This window comes from Protopterus annectens, chromosome 1.part1 (genome assembly GCF_019279795.1).
Source record: "Protopterus annectens isolate FY-2018-M chromosome 1.part1, PAN1.0, whole genome shotgun sequence".
Classification (NCBI taxonomy): domain Eukaryota; kingdom Metazoa; phylum Chordata; order Ceratodontiformes; family Protopteridae; genus Protopterus; species Protopterus annectens.
This window is the reverse complement of record NC_056726.1, coordinates 1,079,384,855-1,079,405,326: the sequence shown is the minus strand read 5'-3', so window position 1 is coordinate 1,079,405,326 and position 20,472 is coordinate 1,079,384,855. Positions and strand designations below refer to the sequence as shown.

The 20,472-nt window shown below is 42.9% G+C and overlaps 1 protein-coding gene across 1 annotated transcript in view; it reads right to left on the bottom strand.

The window, feature by feature from the left end:
• LOC122815420 (vomeronasal type-2 receptor 26-like) overlaps positions 1 to 19,911 on the bottom strand; it is a 192,288-nt gene extending 172,377 nt beyond the window's left edge. The window contains exon 1 of the mRNA XM_044087901.1: positions 19,801 to 19,911. Coding sequence (XP_043943836.1) covers positions 19,801 to 19,911 — 111 coding nt within the window. The remainder of the gene's footprint in view (positions 1 to 19,800) is intronic.
• Positions 19,912 to 20,472: the final 561 nt, after the last annotated feature.

Below are 20,472 nucleotides of genomic sequence, written 5' to 3'. Positions count from 1 at the left end.
TCCAAAAGTCAGTTTCGGGTTCACTCTCCAGTCCAGCTGGTGAATCTGGGAATCTTGAGGCAATGTTACAACTGTCTTATGTACACAGACCACCCTCTCCTCCTCCCAACAAGCTCAAATATATGTGAGAGATGCAACTATATAGCCAAACTGGAGGCTGAGCTCTCTCAACCCAGTACTGGCGCAGTCAGTCAGGAGGAGAAGGTAACCACACAAACCACAAATCCAGTCTCACATAGACCTATCGCAACAGCAAACCAAACACATAAACACACAAAAACATACTTGAAGGCTCTAAATAAAAATCTGCACAAGCAGCAGAGACCTCCAAAGCAGACACCCAAGCAACCACTACCCCACAACAATACCCACATATCACATAGTTCACAAAGTCAGTGTGCCACACAGTCACAGCCCATAAGGCTAAACAACACACCTAATACACTTGTAATAGGTAACTCCATTGTCAGACACACTGACGTCCCACTCACCAGGCTGAACAAGGAGAAGGTCACTGTAAGCTGCCTGTCGGGTGCCAGGATCCGCCACATAACACAAGCACTCAGGTCACTCCAAAGCAAGTAGCAATATGACTCAGTCTCCATGCTGGTGTGAACGACCTGAGACATACCTCCCTGGACTATATGAAAAGAGACATAGAGGAGCTCTCTGATCATGTAGCCCAGGCCGGTATGACCCTGACCTTGAGTTGCATCTTACCCTCACCAAGAATGATGCCACAGTATAAAGACAAAATTATCAGTTTCAACAATTGGCTAAAGTATTGGTATCATTCAAAGGGGATCCAGTGTCTGTCAGCCTGGGATGACATTCTCGACAAGCCATGTTGCTTCGCTAGGGACAGCTTGCACCTGTCTCCCCTGGGCTTTCGAATACTGGCTAAGGCTCTTGCCACCCCCATAGTGCCTTTTTTAGGTAAGGCTCAAAAGACAAACCCACCTCCATAGACAACACAAGAAAAAAGAAACTAAGGGTAATGCTGCTCAACACCAGAAGTCTAAACCTCAAGATGCATGCACTCGAGGCTCTCCTTAGTATGGAGAATATCGATATCTGTGCAGTAACAGAAACCTGGTTTCAGGCTCCCGAGATCACCCCAGCACTACCAGGTTATACCTCATACCATGTGTTTCGGCCCCAAAACTTGGACCGAACCACAAAAGGAGGGGGAATATCCATATTCATCAAAGATAGCCACACCTCCAGGTTAGTGGCACTGCACGAAGCATCGGAGGCCATCCATGTGCAACTAACAGTGGGCAAAACTGCCTTTCAGTTTATAGCCTGCTACAGACCACCCTCCCAAGCTAAGGCACCCCACTCGGCTTTCCTGAAAACACTAGAGAATATGAAGGTCTCTCCAAACACCATTATATTGGATGACTTCAACTACCTAAACATTGAGCACTACTCAAGCCCCAACACCCTCGCCCAATGGTTCCTAGAATTTATAAACTCGAATGCTATGGAACAACTGGTCACCACTCCCACAAGAGGGGAAAACATATTGGACCTGATCATCACCAACATGGGGACTCTATGTTCCATACCAGAGGTATACCCCTCATTAGTAAGATCGGACCATAAATTAATCTCACTGGACGTCCATATCCCGTCCCCACCCCCAGCCCAGGAAACCACGGTGAAGAACTTCTCAAAAGCAAACTTCACACTTCTCAAAACTGAGGTGGAATCCTTCAAAGCCCCTGGGCCAGTGGAAAATACGGCCCAAACAGCAGAATCCTTTATAAACGCATTCTATGGACACCTTCAGGAATGTATAGATCGTGCTATCCCAAATAAAACCAAGTCCCAACCCTCCAAAGGCAGGAGACCTGTCTGGTGTACCCCAGCCATAAATAAGCTATACAGCAGAAGGAGGAAGCTACTACAGGATAGAGCAAAATCCCAAAAAGGGAAGGCATCTCTGATCCGTACTAGCAAATAACTACGATCCCTCATAAAATCATCTAAGGCCAGCTTCGAAAGAAAAATTGCACAGGATGCTAAAGATAATCACAAAGCCTTCTTTAGTTATGTCAGGAACCTGGGTGGCAACTCCCAAATATGCTCTGAGTTAGTGCAAAATGATAAAAAAATACACTGAACCCACAGACATTGCCAACATCCTGGAAGACAGGTTCAGTGCAAACTTCTCCTCCCCTTCACCCCAAAAGAGCAAATGACTATCCCAACAGAGTGCAGCCTCCCTGACATCACCGATGCACAGGTGAGAGCTGCCCTCTCCAAAGCAAAAAACACAGCATCAATGGGACCAGACAGTGTCCTGGGCTGTGTCTTACATGAGCTCCAAGAAGAACTGAATGCTCACATAAAGTCACTGTTCAATCTCAGCCTTACTACAGGATATGTACCCAAGGAATGGCGTACAGCAACAGTGGTCCCACTCCACAAAGGTGGTGCCTCAATGGACCCCGGAAGCTATCACCCTATAAGCCTGACTAGCCTGGTCTGCAAAGCTATGGAGCAGATCATCATGGAACTCATAAACAAAGACCTTGGGAACCATCAGACGCTGGATCCTACCCAGTTCGGCTTTGTTAAGGGCAGATCTTGCCTCTTGAACCTGGTCGATTTCTTTGAAACATTCACCAAGGCCATAGATGAAGGGAAGGTAGTCCACAAAGCCTACCTGGACCTCGCAAAAGCCTTCGACACAATACACCACTCAGACATCATAAATAAGCTCACCAGCTTAAATATCAACCCCTATGTCACAAGATGGGTGGCAAACTGGCTCAGGGATAGAACCCACATGGTCAGAATTGCAGGTGCCATGTCAGACTCTAAACCAGTTACAAGTGGCATCCCAAAAGGCTCAGTCCTGGGACCTCTCTTGTTCGGTATATATTTCTCTGAGGTACAGGCTAACACGGGAGGACTATAGCTGACCAAGTTCGCAGATGACTGCAAACTGGGTGTCATAATTGACTCACCGACTGATACAAGCATCCTCCAAAAGGGTCACACAGAGACAGATAACTGGTGCCAGAGCCATGGCCTAAAGCTAAATGCCAAAAAGTGCATAGTCATCCCCTTTGGGAAAAACAAAGTGCCCACAAATTACCACATAGGTGGTAATCCACTAAGTACGGAAGAAGTAATTAGGGATTTGGGGACCCAAGTAGATAACAATCTCTCCTTTGACAATCACATTGCCAAAGTGGTTAGAAAGACCTTCTATATAGCCCACCTTATCATGAAAGGGTTCACATCTAGATCAAGAGAGGTCATTGTGCCCCTCTACTCATCACTCATCAGGCCCATAATTGAATACAATGCCCCATTTGGGATGTACCTTACCCGACACCTGCAGCAACTGGAAAGACCCCAAAAGTACCTCACCAAGAGGATCAAGGGACTCAAACAGATGCCCTACACAGATAGGCTAAAGAAACTCCAACTCTACTCAGTTGTTTACTGCCTACTCAGAGGTGATATGTGCCTGATGTATAAAGCCATGTCCAACCCAGAATTAATGAATATGCTCCACCTCAGGAAATCCAAATCCCTTAGAGCTACATGCTCCAGGGACTTAAACCTCTGCACAGAAATAAATAGGACATGCTGGAGGGACAGATTCATATCCCTGAGGCTCCCCTCACTCTGGAACAAAATCCCAATCCATGTTAGGCAGAGCCCCTCAATGACCCTCTTCAAGAGAAATCTTGACGAGTGGATGAGAGATTGTAGGTTTACCCCAGGGATCTCTTCTGTGTCCCTACCAGACAGAGGCACAGTAAACTAACATTAAAAGGGCTATCTCCTGTGACCTACTATACAGAGGCACAGTCAACTAATCTAAAAGGGTGGCGTAAGCCAAACACACTCTGGCTTGGCTTATAAATGCCCTAGGGCAGATAGCCTAGTATCAACCTGTGAACCTATGAACCTATGAACCTACATGTATCATGTATTTCTATATCTTTCTATGATATCTCTATATATGTCAACAGTTATACTGCTTTATTACTACACTGGATGTTATCTAATCAATACTGCAACTGTGTTACTTTTGCAAGATTTACTTTTGGAGCGTTTCTCCTCGGGTCTCTGCTGAAAATGGGCATGTGCTCAATTGAACCAACCCAGTTAACAAATGTGAAATAAATAAATAAATAAATAAATGATTATTGCTGTTCTCTGCCAAAACTAGGTGGTCGCAGTGGTGCAGCGGTTAGCATTGCCACTTTACAGCAAGAGGTTTTTCGGTTTGATCCTTGGCTGGTGTGCCTTCTGTGCAGAGTCTGCATGTACTCCCTGTGGTCGTGTGGGTTTCCTCCGGGTTCTCTGGTTTCATACCAAAGACATGCTGTAGGTAGGTTGGACACTCTAAATTGGCCCTAGGCGTGAGTGTGTGCATGTGTGTGCCTTCTGTCGAAGGTTTGGCACCAAGCTGGGAACTTGACACCGTAAAACTCCACTGCCAATCATGAGTAGACAGGTGATCTGCTGTGGCGACCCCTAACCAAGAAAAGAAGAAGTTCTCTACTAAAAAAGAAAAGTTCTAGCTTGTTTTTCCACCTTTTCTTGTTAATAGAGTAGTCCAGATACAGATTTGTTGTATTTAAGACTGTATTGTGGTTTCTGTGTTCCTCAGACCTTTCTATGATAGACGGAAAGCCATTCTGCTTATCAGTGGGAGTGGTAAGCACTAGGTAGCCTATCTACCACAAGAGGAGTGGTTTCTAGCTTTGAAATTGTAGCTTATTGGCTGTTTGGGCAGCATTTCTATCCCTTTTAACTTTCTGCTTTAAAAGCCTGTGTTTGCTTGGGTTTGTGTGATGTGCAACACCGCTAAGCTAGGGTAAACTATTACCGGTGTCAAAGTCTGCTCTTCATTTTTTCCCTTAGAACTGCTAATTCTCTCCTCTCCTGCATTTTACTAGCTTATTAGTCTAGCACTTTACCAGACTTCTTGTAGCAATTATTGTAGCACACAAAAGTGCTACCAGCATTAAACGTTCTACAAGGAAACAGCTCCGGTACTTATTATTAATGCCCACCCCTCCAGGCACATCTAAAGATCAGTTCCCTGTGCTTTCTCCTATTAACCTGGTGAACTTGGGCATCATGAGGCAATGTAGCAACTGCCTCATGTACACTGAAAACCGTCTCCTCTTACCTCCCAACACTCAGACTTGTGAAAGATGCACTTATATATCCAAACTGGAAGCCATACACTCTCCAGCCAAGACCAGAATAGGTGGTCAAGAGGAGAAGGTCAACACTTGCACCACACTACATGGAACACATAGCCCTCCAGAATACACACCAGCACTGCCTTCACATAAAAACACAAATGACACACACCTTCACAGAGGCTTTCAATAAAAATCTATGCAAACAGCAGAGGCCTCCAAGGCAGAAATGCACTCGACCACCACAACACAACACAAATCACAACAAGACACATAAATCCTAAACAGTGTACCACTCAACCAAAGCCTCTAAGGCAAAACAGCATGCCCAACACACTAGTCATAGGTGACTCAATAGTGAGGCACACTGATGTCCCACTCACTAGGTTGAATACGGAGAAAGTAACATTCTGCTGCCTGTCAGGGGCCAGGATCTGCCACATAACGCATGCACTCAAATCCCTCAACAACAGGTACAAATATGACTCAGTCATTGTACATGTGGGTGTGTATGACTGGAGACATATCTACCTGGATTACATGAAAAGAGACATGGAGGAGCTCTTGGATTATGTAGCCAAGGCGGATATGACCATAGCCCTGAGCAGCATCCTACAATCACCCTGAATGATACCACAGTACAAGCAGAAAATGATTGTTTTCAACAATTGGCTAAGTTTCTGATCATGCCGCTCAATGCTAGAAGTCTAAATCTTAAAATGCACTCACTCAAATCACTCCTCAAAATGGAGAACATTAACATTTTTGCTGTAACAGAGACCTGGTTCAAAGCAGCAGAAAGCACCCCTGCACTGCCAGGCTATAACTCATTCTAGACCTTTCACCCCCAGAACTTGGATCAAAGCTCCAAAGGTGGTGGTGTTTCCATATTCATAAAGGATGCACACGCCTCCAGACTGGTAGCCCAACATTACTCATCAGAGACACTTCAGGTGCAGCTAACATTGAGTAAGACAGCAATTCAGGTCATAGCCTGCTATGGGTCACCAAATATGTTCCAGGGCTCTCACTCCACATTCCTAAGCACCCTGGAGAATATTAGGGTCCAACCTAACACTCTCATACTGGGTGACTTCCATTAACTGGGAAAACTACTCATGTACCAATACACTTGCCCAACATTTTCTGGAATTCATTAATTCCAATGCCCTGGAACAGCTTATTTTTACCCCCTACCAGAGATAGCAACATCCTTGACCCAGTCATTACTAATATGGTTGACTGTTGCTCTACACCAGTAGTCAACTCCACCCTGGTTAGATCCGACTACAAGCTAATCACCTTGGAAATTCACCCCCCACCACCACCACCACAAAGGTAACCAACATGAAAATCTTCTCCAAAGCCAACTTTAGGCTCCTAAAAACAGAGGTGGCTAACTTCATGGCACCCATGCAAATGAAGAATAGTTGCATGACCACCAAATCATACACCAATGCACTGTATGAACACGTACATAAATGCATGGATCTCACCATACCCAATAGAACCAAGATGTTTTCCTCCAAAAAAAGGATGCCAATCTGGTGGTCCCCTGCCATAAACAAACTCTACAACAGAAAGAAGAAACTGATGCAGAATAAAGTGTAGTCTCAAGACTGGTAAAATGCTCTTATCAGCCTCACCAAAAAGTTGAGATCCCTCATCAAATCCTCTAAAGCTAGCTATGAAAACAGAATTGCAGCAGATAGTAAATACAACCACAAGGCTTTCTATAGTTCTGTAAAGAATTCCCATGGCAATACCCAGATTTACTCTGAGCTACTGCACAAAGTTACCTCCTATTCTGAGCCAAAAGATATTGCCAATATACTGGTCAACAGATTCAGTGCCGACTTTACCCCTCCCCCTCAAAGGACCAATCACAATACTAGTAGATTGCCAGGCACCCAGTGTTACTGCTGCACAGGTTAAAACTGTCCAAGGCCAATAATACAGCTTCTATGGGACCTGACAATATCCCTGGCTGTGTTCTACATGAACTACAGAGTGAACTGGCACCACACCTGTGTGCCCTGTTCAATCACAACCTCACCTCAGGCTTTGTCCCTACCAAATGGTGCACTGCCACAGTCATCCCTCTCCACAAAGGAGGAGTGACTACAGACCCTGGGAACTATCTCCCCTTTAGCCTAATGAGTCTGATATGCAAAGCTATGGAATGCATCATCATGGACCTAATAAACAGCCATATATAAGGAATCTCCAAACTCTGGATCCCACACAGTTTGATTTTGTGAAGGGTAGATCATGCCTACTCAAGCTGATTGACTTCTTTTAGTCAGTCACTAGAACTTTGGATGAAGGCAAGGTGGTTTATACAGCCTACCTTGATCTGGCCAAGGTCTTTGATACCATTCCCCACTCAGGAATCATAGAAAAATTTAGTAAGCTAGGGGTTGCGCTCCAGAGACCTCAACCTCATTACCACAATCAACAGAACATGCTGGAGAGACAGGTTCATAACCCAGATACTGCCCACACTATGGAATTGACTTCCCATACATGTCAAGCAGAGCACCTCATTGGCCCTCTTCAAGAGAAATCTTGAGTGGATGGTGAATAGAAAATTCACCCCGGGGATCACTCCAGTGGCTCTACTTGATAGAGGCACTGGGAACTAATGTCGGATGGCATGATGCCAGGGTAATTCTATGGGCTAGGCTTGCAAATGTTCCAGGGCCTTTAGCCTAGTACACACCTATGAACCTATAACACACACATATCAATGAAATGTAGCACATTTACAGATTGCAAACTGAACATTGCAAAGCAACATGTAGCCTGCTGGGGATTTGAAAACTTCACCAAGTGCAAAGATGCATTACAAATAATTTCATGAGTAAACTGAGTCATCAAAGGAGCTGGAAGAAAGGCACTAGCTGTGCTTTTTTTATAGATTTGTATGTGCAGTGATGCTTAGTTCATTTGCATGACCAGTTAGGGCATGACAAGCATTTTTTTTCATTTTCCATAGGATGTTGAGTGCTATTTCTCTATGTGCATATACGGCCATTGGTGTTGCTCTCTGCCAGCTGTCATGCAACATATGACAACTAAAAGATGATTTTTAAAAGCTCTTTGCATGCATATGTGTGTTGTGTCCATTTGTGTTTATTATAGGCTAAAAATGGGTGCATATCACAGTGATGAAAAGGGGAAGAAAGCAGAGGGTAGAACACAAGGTGAGCAAACATGGAGTGAACAGAATAGGGTGAGGTGGGAGCATACCTTCCTATGTCTCACCTCATCAGTGGTATACAAATCCATATGCAAATGTAGTTAGAAAGTGCCAAACTCCCTGTCATATGTTACAACCTTATAATCAGAAAGTTTCATTTCAGGGGAATGGGTGACATGATAGAAAGAAATGAGATATATACCTGAATATTTGTTTACCAGGAAAGTCTGACTTGGAACAAAGCCAATTTTTAGTAGAGGCCCAGGAAGAAATACTCCAGATACATGTTTTTGTAACATGGGAGGAAATCCACATGACCACAGGGAGGACATGCAGACTCTGCACAGAAGACACTCCAGCTGAGAATCGAACCAGAATACCTCTTGCTGTGAGGCGACAGTGCTACAGCTGTACCACTGTGCCATCCAGTTTATTTGAATCCATGACTTTGTTGTTGATTGCCTCTCAATAGCATTAAAAAGGCACGCCTCAGAATTACTCACAGGCAAAGTTTCTGGAAAAACACTCTTCAGGGGAATGTAACCCATGACAGCAAGAAAAGAGAAATACACCTGAATACATTCAAACACTTGCCTTTGTGACTGCTGTTCTCTAGACTAGCGTTATCAGCAAGACGTGATGAAAGCAGTCAATGGAAAGGTTGCTGAAAAATCACAATTCAGTGGAATAGAATTTTTATTGATATTCTTGGATATTCTCAACACCAGTGAATTAACAAGTAAAGCCATAGCAGAACATATCCTTAAGGTGCCAAAAGTCATGCATTTTAACAGAATGTTAGAACACTGCTGTTGAGTGAGAACTGAACATTGTTAAACAACATACAACTATCTGTGGATTAAAACCCTTGAGACAGTGTATTGACATTGACAAAACCATCCCTCCCATCTTTCAAAAGCAGTCTGAAAGAGTTCCTAACTAAAATCTGTCTCTGTTCTTGCTCAGAAACAAGATAAAATATATCCCTAAATGTGAACAAGTAACTTTTCATTCCATATACCTCTTGACTCTGCCTTCCTCACTTGCTTCCTTACTGCTATCAAATTCTCTTCCCTGACTTTCTCTCTCTAAATTTAATGCAGTTCCAGTTTGCATTACACTAACTTACGTTTAATTTCTCTACAAACTGTCTAAAATTTTCCTAAATATTAAATGGTTGTCATATAACTTGTATTGATTCTTAATCAATGTCTTTATATTATGTCGAATTTGTTATAATTATTTAAACTGCAGATTTTTGTTTTATATTTGAAGGTTGTAAAACTACTGTTCTTAAATGTTTTGTAATAACTTGGAGGTTTTCTCCATGGGCCTCAGATGAAAATGAGCTTCTACCCAGTAGGACTTTCCCGGTAATCAAATGTCAACAAAAAAATAAATGAATAAATATTTACAAGGTGACCAATGAATTTGCAAGGTGACCGATGATCAGCAAAACTGCATTGTAGATGGGACGTTATTAGTGCGTGATATGGATTTTTTTTTTTTGGAGATTGATAGAAAGTAGACCTTAATGGCTTTGAGACTATTGCACATCCACATCCAGGGGCCTAAATCTCATCTGTGACTTGAACAGAACAATTTGTATAACAGACACATCTCTCTGTGAATTTTTAGCATGTGGACATGTACAAATCTAAAGCAGGTATAACATAACTGTGAGGCATTTAAACTTTTCTGAACTGCTCCTTCAATTTGTGCCTTGTAAGCATACATGGCACTTTAATATAGAGTCATTAGCATATAATATAGCTGAGCATGTTATTTCAGCTGGGTGTGCCAGTTTGATGGGTTTTCTGAAACATACCAATCCTACATGTGGCCACTCGCTGTGCAGTTTCTTGAATTGTACCAAGCCTACACATGGCCACTCACTGTGCAAATTTGCTTACACTGATGCTGCAAAGTTTTCTGAATCAGGCCCATAGACTCAAGGAAATCTGTTTCGTATGCAACCTAGTGATAAAGAAATCCAGCAGCATTCTTTTCTTTAACTTGGACAGTTTCTGCATTACAATATTTTGGCAGATTTCCACAGCCATTCCAGGCCACAGAAGGGAAGTACTTGTTCCACGACTGGTTAAAAATCTGCTGGGAACCTCATACTACAAGTTGCCACATCTCTCTTGTCATTGTTTGTCTTTTCAGGTGAGCTGTGTAAAAGCATAAATATCCAATAAAGCCATACGTATGGAGAAATGATCAATTACCTTTACCCAAAGTCTGGAATTTAACATTAGCAGCTTAACCTGCTTCCTGTAATGGGACTGTATCTCGATATAGTCTCCCTATACTCATCACTCATCAGACCAATGATTGAGTACAATGCCCCATTCAGAATGTATCTGACCCGACACTTGCAGCAGCTGGAGAGGCCACAAAAGTTCCTCACCAAAAGGATAAAGGGTCTCAAAACCTATGCTGCCCGACTGAAAGAACTCCAGCTCTATTCGGTCACTTACCGCTTGCTCAGAGGTGACCTGTGCCTGACATACAAGGCCATGTCAAACCCAGATTTGATGAATATGCTTCACCTCAAAAAATCTAGATCCATCAGAGCCACAAGGAGACTTAAACCACGGCTATTAATAGGACGTGCTGGAGGGATAGATTCATCACCCAAAGACTCCCTATGCTGTGGAACAAAATCCCGGTATATGTGAGGCAGAGCACCTCGCTGGCCTTGTTCAAGAGAAATCTTGACCAATGGATGGGAGATCGCAGATATACCCCAGGGATTACCTCAGTGCCACTGCTCGACAGAGGCACAGCAAAATAATGGGCATAGTTCCCCAAACTAAAGGGGTGGGCTAGGCTTGTAAATGCCCTCAGGCAGATAGCCTAGTATGAACCTATGAACCTATATAAGCTTCCTCATGTCCACTGTCTGTGATGCTAATGGGACTGTATCTTGATATATTAACTGCCTATGTCCAATGTCTGTGATGGTAATGGGACTGTGTCTTAGTTTATTAAATGACCCTTGAGAAACATTGCTTAAGAGGGTTGAGCCTATTTGGGAATACTTTATCCATTCCCTGTCTTGAGAGCCCATCTGCATTGGCATTGCTAACTGCACTGAAGTGCTGCACTATCCTATCATATGCTTGCAATCCTAGGCTCCATCTTAGCAACTTGGCATTTTGTTGACTGGCTTTATGTAGCCATGTTAAGGGATTGTGGTCTGTAACTACAGTGAATTTCCTTTAATACAGAAACGGCTGAAGTTTCTGCAGAGCCTACAACGGAGATATACCACTGGGTGCTCTTCTCCCTCTGAGGAAACCTGGCTAAGTGCAGCCCCCACCCTATGGTTTGAAGCATCTACCTTCACAAGAAATTCTTTGCTGTAATTTGGACTGGCTTACACAGGGGCCTCCCAAAGTTCCTTTAAGCTTCTGGAATGTCTGCTCACCTGCTGGGATCCACATTACCTTATCTGGCCTGTTTTTCCTTGTAATGTCTGTGAGGGGAGCAGCTATTGTACTATAATTGGGGACAAACTTTCTGTAGTACTCTGCTGTCCCTAGGAATGCCCTCACCTGCTTTTTGGTAAAAGGGGAAGGCCATGCCTGAATGGCTTCCACTTTGGCAGGTTCTGGCCTGATCTTACCACTCTCCACTCTATGTCCCAGGTAGGAGACCTCTGCCATACCTACCTGACACTTTCTGGGCTTAATGGTCAAGCCTGCACTCTGTAGTTTGCCCAGCACCTTCCCTGACATGCTGAAGGTGCTCTTGCCAAGAATAGCTGGGCAAAATCTCCTTCTCCTGCTAGGATACATTCTACCAGTCTCTGGAAAGTCACTGGGGCAATTTTTATCACAAAGGGCATCTTTGTGAACTCATACAAGCCAAAAGGAGTTAAAAAGGCTGACCTCTCTCTAGCACTGGGAATCAACAGCACCTGCCAGTAACCCTTCGTAAGATCAATAGTTGTAAGAAACCTAGCCCCACCCAACTGCTCTAGGGCTTCATCTGTCCTAGGCATGGGGTAAGCATCTGATTCTGTGTGACTATTTAATTTCCTGTAGTCCACACAGAACCTGGTGCTGCCATCCTTCTTTGGTACCAGCACCACTGAGGAGCCCCAGGGACTTCTGGACTCCTGAATTACCCCTAGTTCCAACATTTCCTGTATATCCTCCATCAGAGTCTGGATCTCTCAGGCACCCTATAAGAGGCCTGCTTAATAGGCCTTTGGTGTCCTGTATCCACATGGTGCTGCACCAGGTGGGTGCACACTGGATTCCCAGTGAACATGTCCCCAAACTCCTGTAACACTGCTTGGATTTCTCAAACCTGGGTAGGAGATAGCTGCTAGGACATTGCTACCCCTTCCACTGAGGTGTCAGTTAGAGCCTCACTGAGGAGATCAGTCACCAGATCCCCCTCAGACTCCTCCTGCAATCCACTGTAAATACTCAGCACAAGGGCCTCCCTGTCATGATAAGGTTTCATCATGTTAAAATGTTGCATTTTGTGCCCCTGCCTCCTGATTACCTGTTCTACCATGTAGTGAACATTGCTGACATTTCTTACCACCTTGTAGGTGCCTCCCAAGCTGCCTGCAGCTTTTTGTGTTTGACAGGAATGATAACAATTACCTGCTGCCCTACTCCCTAGCTCAAGCATTCCCTTAATAACAGATCTTTTTCTGCTGTTGGGCTTCTGCCAGGTTCTTCTCTGCCAAGCCCATGAATTTCATGAGCCTTGGCCTGAGGTCTAGGACATATGACAAAACAGACTCCTTGTGGGATTCAAATTCACCCTTCCATTCATCTCAAATCAAATCTAGAGGTTCCCTCACCCTGTGCCCATACAGCAACTCAAAGGGTGAAAAATCTGTCAATTCCTGGGGCACGTCTCTGTAAGCAAACAACAGATGGGGCAAATATTTTTCCAACTCCCTCTTAAACTGGTCTGCAAATATGCGTAGCATCATCTTGAGTGTAGAGTTTAACCTCTCAACAAAACCATTAATCTGGGGATGCTAGGGGGTGGTCTTTAGGTGTTTCACCCCACATTACTTCCACAGACAAGCCAGCATGCTTGACATGAAATTGGCACCTCTGTCAGTCAGTATTACTTTTGGGAAACCTACCCTGCTGAAAATCTCTAACAAAGCATTTGCCACCTTTTCTGCCTCAATGGAGGACAAAGCCACTGCCTCAGGGTATCTTGTACCATAATCTACTACCACTAGGGTATACTTTTTCCCTGTGTAAATTGGGGTACTCAGAGGCCCCACAATATCCATAGCTACCCTCTGAAATGGCTCCACAATCACAGGCAAAGGCATTAACAGAGTTTTCACCATGTCTCCTGCTTTGCCTACCTTTTGGCACTGCTCACAGGCACTGCAGTACCCTGTTACATCTCTGGAAATCCCAGGCCAATAGAGGTTCTGCATAACACATTTCTTTATACATTTTATTTTATTTTTATTTATTTTATTTTATTTAACATTTGTTGACCGGGAAAGTCCAACTAGGTTCCACAGATCCTGTTTTCAGCAGAGGCCCAGGGAGAAATGCTCCAGAAGCATGTTTTTAGAATGCCCATATGACCTGCAAAAGGAATGTCACAGGCTATGGCTAGAAGTGCCAAATGGTAGGCTTTAGGCACTACCAACTGCTGTATTATCTTACCCTCTAGTCCTCCCTCAGGTGTCCACTCTCTATACAGTGACCCTTTGTCCCAGTATACAGATACCCCTTTCCCTTGAGAATCAGGTGCCTCACTAGCTACCTTCCTCATGCCTTGTAATGTAGGGTCTGAGAGCTAAGCCTGTCTCAGCTCTCTCTCTTTGTAACCCTCCCAGCTCCCCTTCCACAGGATGTCTGGTATCCTCTGACAGCAGTGCCTCACTGTCAGCCTGGGTATTACTACTCACCTCTGCCCTAGCAGTCACTCTGTCCAAGGGAACATCAGTACTCAAAAACAGCTGTCGCTCACCTTCAATCTCACTTCTACAGGGTAGCTCCCTCCCTGTAACCACCTCATTAGTCATGGCTGTAAGTGTGCAGTCTGTCTGGGTCTACCCCAGGCTACCAAACCCACATGCTTGTCTCCAAGCCTGACTGCATGTAACTGCATGAATGCACAGTACTGCATTATCAAAATCATTCCCTACCAGGACATCTGCAGGGATATCCTCAAACACACCTACTTGCTTGCTTCCTTTTCCACCCTCCCAGTCAAGGTGAACTTTAGTCAAAGGTATTTGGAATGGGGTCCCTCCTAAAGCTCTGACTGGTGTAGACTGCCCACGCAAGTATTGCTCCTCTTTAACCATTGCAGGCTTCACAATGGTACGTTTGAGGCTGTTTCTCTCTTAGGCATGGCTTCTTTCCCAAGCACTAAGATAGGATATAAACTCTTGTGGTAGATTGGTACCATTGTTGTCTTGAGACAACTTACTGCTGGAATTTTGTCATTCCCACTTAACTGGCTCTCCCACCTTTTGTTCCCACCTTGCCTCCATAGACATCTATATGCTACATGGCCCCACTGGTTGTATTTACAACATTTAACCCTTGGTCCTGGACTTGTACCTGGAATAGCAGCTTCCCCTGCTTCTGGCAGACTCTGTTGGGGGAGCCTGCACTGTCCACCATGGGTTTCCTTAAACCCATAAACAGCAGTCGGTGTCCCTTTCCTGTGCAGTGATGCCCTGCTTGCTAGGTATAGGTCTCCCATCTTCCCCAACTCATTTGCAGTAGTGCATTGTCTATCAGCTAAGCAGATTCTCTTGTGCTCAGGCAAAGTGCTGAGGGCTTGTTGCCTCATCAAAAGGTCTGCCAGACCTTCAAAATTGGTGACCTGATATTCACTCACCCACCAATGAAGATAAGTGCTTAGTTCAGCAACATATTCACACACACTTCCATCTGCCTTGCATCTATGCTCATGAAACATTTTTCTATAAGCTTCAGGTGTGTTAACTTAAAACATTCTAAAAGACCGTTCTTTACAACATTTTGATTTAATCAATCAGTATGAGACAGTTCAGAAATTACAGTTACAGCTTTACCATGGAGTAAGGGGGTCAAAAACCGTACCCAGAGCTCTTGGTCAACATTATACTGTTTACATACCCTCTCAAACATATGAATAAAACTAGCAAAATTATCCCCCTCTGTAAATTGTGGAAGAAATGTTCTGACCTTTGTTGCTTCTGGGGTTCAATTACTCCCTTCCCCATTACCTCCATGACTCTGGCAAAGAGTCAACATCTCCTTTTCATGTTGCCTCTGCCTCTCCTTCTCCTCAGCTTCCAAGCATTGCAGTTTCTTATTTTCCTCAGCATTCAGATGTTGTAGTTTCTCATTTACCTCAGTCTCTAGACATCTCATTCTTTCTGCTGCCTCTGTTTCCAAATGCTTGGCCTCCAGCTCAAGCCTCTTTAACTCCAGATGGATTTTTAAGTCCTCTGTGGAAAGGTTGAGTTGTCCACTTTAAACCACAGATAAAGGTTTTAAATATATTAAATAATAAATAATAAGAACAAATAAATATTCAAACACACAGTAACTTCTGAGTACAGAATCACAGGAAATATTTTAAAACAACATTGCAGGACAGTCTCAAATAAATACAGAAACATCCAATCTAATCTTTACTATATTCCTATCTATATCTAAACAATACTATGCCCTAAATAACTTACTTACAGAACCAGGCAAATGCAGATGAGTGGATGTTCTTACTAGGTCCAAGGTAAAACACAAAATGCACAGTCTTTCTCTGAGTGACTTCTTAAATTACTATCAAGTATTACTGCTGAGATAGCTTGAATGACATCACTCTTTGTCACCTGATTTCAGTTCCCAGACAAACTGACTGCTTTAAACCTTTCCACCCCACCACCTTTCTCACTCCTGCTGCTCCCTGCATCCTCACCATTCCTCTGTCTCATTCACACACATATTCTGCCTCTTAGTCCCTAGTGACCTTCATTCCTCTTCTCTCCTAGCATATCTCCACCTCTCCAGGGTCTCCAGGTTCTTCTCTGTAGCTAATCGTTACAGGTCCTTTTCTCCAACCTTTGTCCAACCTTTCATATAACTTGCCACACACCTTATCCTTAGCCTTTGTCACCTCCCTTCACCTTATGCCCTCCTTGTACTCCTGTCTACATTCTTCATCTCTCTGACAATACCACTTCTTCTTCTCCAACTTCTTCCTATGTATACTCTCCGGTACTTCCTCAGTCCATCACCAGGTCTCCTTGTATCCTTTCTCTGTCCAGATGTCACACCACGCACCTTTCTAGCTGTTTCCCTTACCACCTCTGCTGTGGCTTATACCTTAATTAAATAGAAACATTGTTTGCAAAAAATAAAAATGATTTTAGAAAGACTTAGAGTAGCTTTGGAAAGTCTCAATGAGAGGTGAAACCTTTATCCAAGGATTGTTGATTAAGCTGTTTGGATGAAGTCTTAGTTTTTATGTTCTGGTTTCATTAGATACCACTTCTTTCAGCAAAATCAGGAAGTCATCAACATTTGGGAGTTGTGAATAATGCACTTGATTCTTATTTTTGGTGGCATTCGCATTATTGTATAGGTACCCTGATCAAATTATTTTATTTTTTTATCGCAAAACAATATAAAGCTTTACAAAAATTTTAACAATAAAAATAAGAACCAAATAGATTATTCATAACTGTGCAGGACGCATATACCACTATAGGAGAAAATTGTTTTAAGAACATATGCTAAAGACCATCTATAAAGATAAATCATCAGCTTATTCCATAATACCTAAACATTTCTATAACATGAATTATTTTATTTTAATTCCAAAAATAAAAGTCCTACTTTTAACTACAGAGTGGAAACACATAGGTATTTCCAAAATGTATATATATTGTCTGCTCTTGACTGAGAACAGGCTAAACAGTTGTCTGTGGCTGAGTAACCCAAGACCACACTCTTATGTAAGGCCAATATTCATTGTACAAAAATTCCATCTAGTGGTACAAAAATTCCATCTAGTGTACTAAGAAGAAGGGAAATTTCAAACATTTTAAGAAACCAGAGTAACTTAATGAGATTGACCCTATCCTTACCATTTAAATAAGTACTCATACATGAATACATTTTATCATTGGACTCTCTTTTGTCAGTGCTGCGGTGGTGGTGCTGCGTTGTCGCCACACAGTAAGACGCTGACCGGTTCGACTCTCAGCTAGAGCATCTTCTGCGTGGAGACATGCGTGAATGGCCGTACCTTCATTGAAGGTTGTGCATTAGGGCTGGCAACTCAGCACGTAAAAATCAACTGCCAATCATTAGCGGACCGGAGTTCCGCTGTGGCGACCCCTAACTGGGAAAAAGCTGAAAGACACAACAACAACAACTCTCTTTTGTCAGTACATATATTAGAATAGCATATGCTTTAAAAATCTTTGGTAAAGACAGGTCATCATGATTAGTGGATCTAGTCTAACCCAATAACTTATATGAAGAGGATAAGGGGGAATTCAGGACTTAAAAATGTAATTTGAAAATAAATAACTGAATGTCTTACTTGAAGATATTGCCATCTTTCAGTATTTGCCAGCCCATACGGACCACTGCAATAATAAAAGTGAGCTGTATTGTAACCCATCACACTCTTTTGTAACAACTGTGAGTTTACATGTGTGTGCTGTGGTATGGAGCAAGCAGCAGCAGGCAATGCATATTCATGCAGTGCACCATGTTTAAGCAAGGATGTTAAGCGAGGTTTGAAACCAGAGCACTGAGGGTCTGTGGTTTTGCACAGAATGCCAAATGATTACCAGGGCTTTGGAGATAGCTCTCAATCTTGGGCAAAGACCAATATAATGTGGGGACAATGACCTAGAAATAAGGACATGTTTGACATATATACCCTATAGAAATGTACTAGTATTACTAGGGGTTTCTGTTAAGATGCGTTCTGCCACAATGATGACCAGGGCTTTGGAGATAGCTCTCAATCTTGGACAAAGACCAACATAATGTGAGGACAATGACCTAGAAATAAGGACATGTTTGACATATATACCCTATAGAAATGTGCTAGTATTACTAGGGGTTTCTGTTAAGATGCCTTCTGAAGGATTTGAAGTATAAAACTCAAACATACCTCTCAACCTCTTAGAGCAAGAAATCTGGACAAAGCAATAAATAATGGGGGACAAAGGCCCAAAAATATTTTCTAAAGAGCAGGAAGTTTGAAACTCAAATGTCTGTTATTGTTTTCTGATTTCAATCTGCAATGACATGCCAATGATTTACCAGAAAACCAAAACTGTTTGAGGAAAAGGTCAAAAATATAAGACAAAAATTTGGACATTCTGCAAATATCTGGACAGTTGAGAGGTATGCTTAAATGTATGTAATATTGAGTCACATCAGTCCTGAGATCATTCCAGTGATATGGCAGAAAGCCACAAATTTGATAAGAAACACATCTGCACATCCTGGGAATATCTGGACAGTTGAGGGGTATGAATGCAAAGTATATGGTCCAAATACAGTACAGGAAAGTGTACTTACAGCTCAGAGTATCGTGATAGCCCAATCCTGGCATTCTGTACTGAAGCTGTTTAATGATCTGTAATGGTACATGGACTGCCATACAAAATAAACATTCTGGGGAAGTGTGAATATTGAATATTGACACAGAAATTAATTATAGTGAAACAACCTAATGTACAGCAGACATGGGTATGTCCATGAAAGATGGTTGTAGCAACAGCACCAATCACATATCTATATGATACAGTAGGGACTGGACAGTGAAATTGTGCACTATGTGACTGTCACACAAGGTGACATTACACTGGGGAGGATGTCTGTGTTAGATAGGCATCCTTACACAAATAATACAGAGGACATCCATTAGGGTTCTGACATACAACTGAGGAAAGGTGCATATTGTGAAGCTGTGCAAACTGATTTGCCTGAATATGAGTGTAATTTCAGCAGAGGGCCCCAGCAAATGGGACACAGGTACAGGCTCAAAGTAAAATAAACAACCACAATCATGGCCAATATCAGAATAATACCACCTGTAAATCCCATGCCTCTGACATAACATATGCAATTTAGAGTGATCAGAAATGATTCTGCACAAACACACTTGTACAACTATTATGAGATGTACACACTCTATGAGGGCTATCACGCATACTGTCCTGGCACTGTAACATCTGCTGGAGGTGGGACACTGCTATATCTGTATGATAAAGTATGAGCGATACAAGCTAGCTGACTGATGTGCATAGCATATATATATATATATATATATATATATATATATATATATATATATATATATGGGTTCATGTCTACATTTTGAAATACTGAAATACCGAATTTCAGTATTTCAAAATTAGAAACCCAAACGTTCACAAACCCGACGGCTCAATATCGAGATATCACAATCCCGAAGTCCCAGAATACTGTCCAATAAGGATATAGGGTTCCTGTACCATGAACTAGCTGTAAGTTGTACCGACAGTATCATGGCATTCAACACTATAACTCCACCAGGGAATATGGGTGAAACATACACCAGGGTGAAATCACCGAAAGGAAAGGATGTCCTTATAATAGAAGGGTACGTTTACCACCTTGAAAAGACAGCGCCACAGAGGAATTATTGGTGCTGTAAGTGGAAGAGGGCTATGAAGTGCATGGGGAGGGTAATAACTACCACTGTTGCAGACGGGGAAGAAGTGTTGAAAATGCAGCACACATGCATGCAGGAGACCCAACAGAGGCTGAGAGGTACGGTATGTTTGCGGGCTTGAAAGAGAGAGCACGCATTTCATGGGATGCACAGTGTTTACTTGTTGAGGATGTGCTAGCAACCACTTCCCTAGATGTAGTGCCTCATCTCCCAAACAGAAGGGCTTTGCTGCAACAAGTGGGGAGGGTAAGACGTAAGTGGCACCAGAGGGATCCGGAATAGATGTGTCATGTTACAAGATGTAAATGTGGAGGAGTATGCACTCAAAGCAGGCAGCTTCATATACAAGTGTATCAGTGATGCTAGTGGAGAAAATGTCGTGTTGGTGTTCACCAT